General features: G+C 42.8%; 1 protein-coding gene across 1 annotated transcript; it reads right to left on the bottom strand.

The window, feature by feature from the left end:
* Positions 1–2,605: 2,605 nt before the first annotated feature.
* On the bottom strand, positions 2,606–4,332 carry LOC311283270 (beta-1,3-galactosyl-O-glycosyl-glycoprotein beta-1,6-N-acetylglucosaminyltransferase 3-like). The gene has a single exon (XM_084397619.1). It carries the CDS (start codon positions 4,011–4,013, stop codon positions 2,709–2,711), a length of 1,305 nt encoding a protein of 434 aa, XP_084253745.1. The 5' UTR covers positions 4,014–4,332; the 3' UTR covers positions 2,606–2,708.
* Between the last annotated feature and the right edge of the window lie 453 nt (positions 4,333–4,785).

Below are 4,785 nucleotides of genomic sequence, written 5' to 3'. Positions count from 1 at the left end.
AAGCAGTATGCGTCGTGCCCGCCGCCCCTGAGACTGTGAGCGCCATGCCCGCCGCGCCTGAGACAGCAAGCGTCATGCCCGCAGAGCTTTTGTTTTCTTTGATCCCGCCGAGCTTGAAGCTCCCTTTGCCGCTGGTTCCGTCCAGCTCTAAACCCTCTTCAGAGCTGGTTCCGCCCAGCTCAGAGCCCTCTTCGCCGCTGGTTCCGCCCAGCTCAGAGCCCTCTTCGCCACTGGTTCTGCCCAGCACAGAGCCTTCACCGCTGGTCCCGTCCAGCACTGAGCCCTCTTCACCGCTGGTCCCGTCCAGCACTGAGCCCTCTTCACCGCTGGTCCCGTCCAGCACCGAGCCTTCTTCGCCGCTGGTCCCGTCCAGCACCGAGCCTTCTTCGCCGCTGGTCCCGTCCAGCACTGAGCCCTCTTCACCGCTGGTCCCGTCCAGCACAAAGCCTTCACCGCTGGTCCCGTCCAGCACTGAGCCCTCTTCACCGCTGGTCCCGTCCAGCACAAAGCCTTCACCGCTGGTCCCGTCCAGCACAGTGCCCACTTCACCGCTGGTCCCGTCCAGCACAAAGCCTTCACCGCTGGTCCTGCCCAGCACAAAGCCTTCACCGCTGGTCCTGCCCAGCACAAGGCCTTCACCGCTGGTCCTGCCGCCCAGCACCGAGCCCTCTTCGCTGCCCAGCACCGAGCCCTCTTCGCTGCCCAGCACCGAGCCCTCTTCACGGTCCCTATCAGCCCAATCAGAGACTGTTTTTAGCCATCCTTCTCCGGTACCCGGGACTTTCCCCAAGTTTTTTTTGGGGGGGGGGCCATATGCCTCCGTCCTGGCCACTCGAGGGACCACGGCCACCCGAAGGGTCCTCACCGCGGGTCGCGCCTAGCGGGAGGGGGGAGTAATGTCACATTCACCGTCTGTCATCGTCTTGTCTTCACTACAGTTCCCAGAATCCTCCTTGTTTCCACACCTGAACTCACACCCTTCATTACCCACCTGTTCATCATCATCATTATCTGCATCACCTGTCTTGTGTTCATCTGTGTGTGTATTTAAGTTCCTTCTGTTCACCCTTCACTGGTCGGTCAATGTTTGTGTTAGCACTCTGTTTATGCACGCACACTGTTCTGTATATTCTTCAGTTTAAATAAATATTGAGTATTTAGTATCTTTGCCTACCTTCATCTTCTTCATCAACCCTGAGACGTTACAGATTGACCGACCAATAGTGATGGCAAAATGAGGCTTCCTGAACCACTGAGACCTCGCAGGCCATTGCTTCAGCTAAAGGTTCATTAACCCTGAGACGTTACAGCTATAGGGTTGACTTGAAATTATTGTTGCTTGTTTTTAAATCGTTACATGGTCTCGCACCTTCTTATTTATCCGAACTTCTGACTGTGAATGTGCCTGGTAGATGTCTACGGTCCTCTAGTAATTTTAATTTGTCCCTGCCACATTCTCGATTAAAGTCAAGAGGGGATCGTGCTTTTGCTGTTATCGGTCCGACGCTGTGGAATAGCATCCCCTCCTCGCTGAGATCGTTGACTTCCTTATATGAGTTTAAACTTAAACTAAAGTTATATCTTTTCGAACAGGCATTTCCTTAATTTTAATGTTTTATGTGGGTATGATTATATTGTGTAATTGTGATGTTTCTCCTTTTCATGCTTTCCTTGTTATGTAAAGCGGTCAACATCAGTGGTCAACATCAGTTGTGTTTACTTGTGCTATATAAATAAAGTAAAGAAGAAAGAAAGAAGAAACATTCAACCAAAAAAAAGAAGAAGATATTTATTCAATGTTATTTCGATTAATTGTGCAGCCCTAATACAATGTGTGTGAACTCGAGTGCTACATTAAAGGTGGGGTATGTGATTTGCAAAACGGCTGGCAGATTTTGAAAATACACAACTCAAATGGTCCAACTCCAGATGCCTTGACAGTGGGCAAAACTGGCTTTTGTGACAAAATGTGTTTATTTGTTTAAAATGTGGCGTTTATCGTTTTTGCTAATTAACTTCATTTATTCTGTGCAAATGAATCTTGACATAGAAGATATGATAAGAAAAATTAAATGAAGCAAACACAGGATGTGTGGTTAAAGTGTGACAACAAGAAGAGTAGTCAACGTAAGCACAGACAGAAGAATTTCCTTTCTTAAATGACTTGCTTAAACCGTTGCATAGATGCATATGTGTGAAGTCACAGCAAAAAAAGTGTAGGCTTAGGTCACAGCTTTAGAAGAGAGATGGATATGATTATCTTTGCCATTTATCATTAAAAACAAGGATTCGTCATCAATGGAATATCTCTAGAATGCATTTTATTTAAGTAATCACTGCATGTTCATTATTATAACACACTGAAAAAGCCGACAGAAGCTCAAAAATGGCCAGATCATCGACCCAGCCTTTACCTTTTCTTGTGAGACCTTTTCTTTTTTGTACTCTGTTAATTCATTTTTATTTTTCTTTAAATTCATTATAATCAAATCTTGGTTTATTTGAAATATTATGTGTAACACAAAGCACAAGGAAAAAATGTTTTATGAAGCCAAACTATTAATTTAATTTACATTTTATTTGATAGTTTGCATTGTGACCAGCATAGAACGTTTTGTATTAAACATTTATACATTTACATATCAATATGCATTTCCCCAATGTTTACAAACATTTTAAAAGTAATTTTTATGATGTTTTTAAAAACATCATAAAATAATGTCAGATTCATTAACTGTTAGTAATGATCGACCATTAATAGCTTTGTACCTTAAAAAAGCCTCCATACATTTGATTGCCACATCATCTACTTCTGGATCAAACTTGTTTGCCAAAAGATGGTGTTGCCTCACAATCCATTTCAAGTCCCCAGCTCCATAAATACACACCGCCCGTCTGTGCGTCCCAGTGCATGGTGGGTAGGGAGCCCCACTCCTTAGATCTCCTTCATGGTAGCTCCACTTCACTAGACGAGCAATTGCGTTCATGTCAGATTGCTCGTACTTTCTGTTTGGAGGGTTCGATCCTGGTACTGAAGGCATCCGCTGTAACGTAGCCCACATGTGCTCATCTGGACTGTATGTGTCTTTCTCCCATTCCATTAAATCTTGAATCTCTTTGCTTTTAAAGATGTGATCCACAAACTCTCTTGAAACCACAAAGTAAGCATTTCCTGAGTACATAGGGCTCTGAATTGGCGGGGGTGACTTTCTAACATCGGTCCGAATCACACCGTTCGTAACATTGTGCTGATACTGCCAGCGCCAATTTTTAGACTGTACAGTCTCAGACTCCAAACTGTTCTTTCCGTTCAGTTGTTTAAGAATCTGAACCATTTCAGCATTGGTTTTAATGGGGAAATCAGTGCCACAGGTGTTGAGCAGATACCTCCACTGGACGGGTGACTTGAGCAGATCCTGCATGCAGTTGATGTCCGCTTGAACTCGAGACCAGGAGGCGTAGATCACATTCTCCAGTTTGCTGGCCACAAACACGTTGGTCAGACAGGACGCAATGGCCCTAACTGCTTCTTTAAAGATCTCAGGAGACCTCTGGTCCACATGAACACAGTACACATTGTCAGGAGTGTAAATGGCTCTTAAGAGCCTTTCAAACATCTCAATCTTCTCATGGATCACCATGGAATAAGCAATGGGGAAATCTCTCTCCTCTTTACTGAGAGAAAGCGTCAGAAACCCTCTGTCTCGGATGTAGGATGGACAATCCTTGGTTGCGTTGAGATAAAATGACTCTGATAGCAGGGATTTTCTTTTTTTCGAGGTCATGAGATTCCTGAAAATGCCCTTGTCCACTCCATCCATGTCTCCTTGGATAATAGCAGAACAAGCCTGTAGTTCTCCAACATCCTGCTTTAGTAAGTGATTCAAGACCGTCTCTTCTTTATTTGAACAATTTGTCCTTTGTTCTGGATGGTTCATCAAGAGGACGGTCAAGGTTGTACTCACAGAAAGGATGGAGATAATTTTCAAAATCCTCTGATTGTTAAATACCATGTTGATTTCTTTAAGATTATAGCCTGCCAGGAGAGGAGACCTGTGTCAGTGAGGTATAAAACAGTCTCTCTTGTTAATATACCAGAAAGGTGTGGTAGGAAGCCAGCAAAGCATATACAAAGGGGAAGGACTAATGTCTACAAGGTATAGGTATGTAATGTAAATGTAAAAGGTATAGAAATTGTTACACAGCAGAGGTGTGGCTAGAAGGTGTGATTGTCTGATCTTACAGTCAATACGAGCATTGTCAAAAAGTAAACTTTGCACACCAAGATAATTAAGAAAAATTAAATAAATAAAAATGTTTTTAAGCATTAAGGAATATTTAAAGTAACAAGTGTCATGTGTCTTTGATTTTGAACTTAGGGTGGCCTCTTTGAGGAAGCTGATTATCTTATATTTTGGTTACCAGATCTGTAGCTTTTCTGACAAGTATGTGTTAACTATGTTTATATAGCCTATTGCCACTCTTTTAGCTGATCTAGTAATCTGTTTGCAGTTATAAGCATATCTGGACCGATTTTTATATATATATTTCTACAGAGGAATTATAACCTTGATGCCTAACTTAATTTAGTGTTGTTCTTTATACTACTTTTGCTGTACAAAGATGCTGCCCACTTTTGTCAGAATAAAATGAATTTTTTAATTATTTTTTTTTAAAACTAAAATTAATAATGAATATTTTGGGTAGGTTAAAAGAAAGAGATGAAACAGAAAGAGATGAATGGATGATGCACTTGTTAAACTTGTTGTCAGTGCTGCGTTCACA

This window comes from Rutilus rutilus (genome assembly GCF_951802725.1).
Source record: "Rutilus rutilus genome assembly, chromosome: 23".
Taxonomy (NCBI): Eukaryota; Metazoa; Chordata; class Actinopteri; order Cypriniformes; family Leuciscidae; genus Rutilus; species Rutilus rutilus.
The sequence above is the reverse complement of the archived record's forward strand: the minus strand, read 5'-3'. Positions and strand labels throughout refer to the sequence as shown.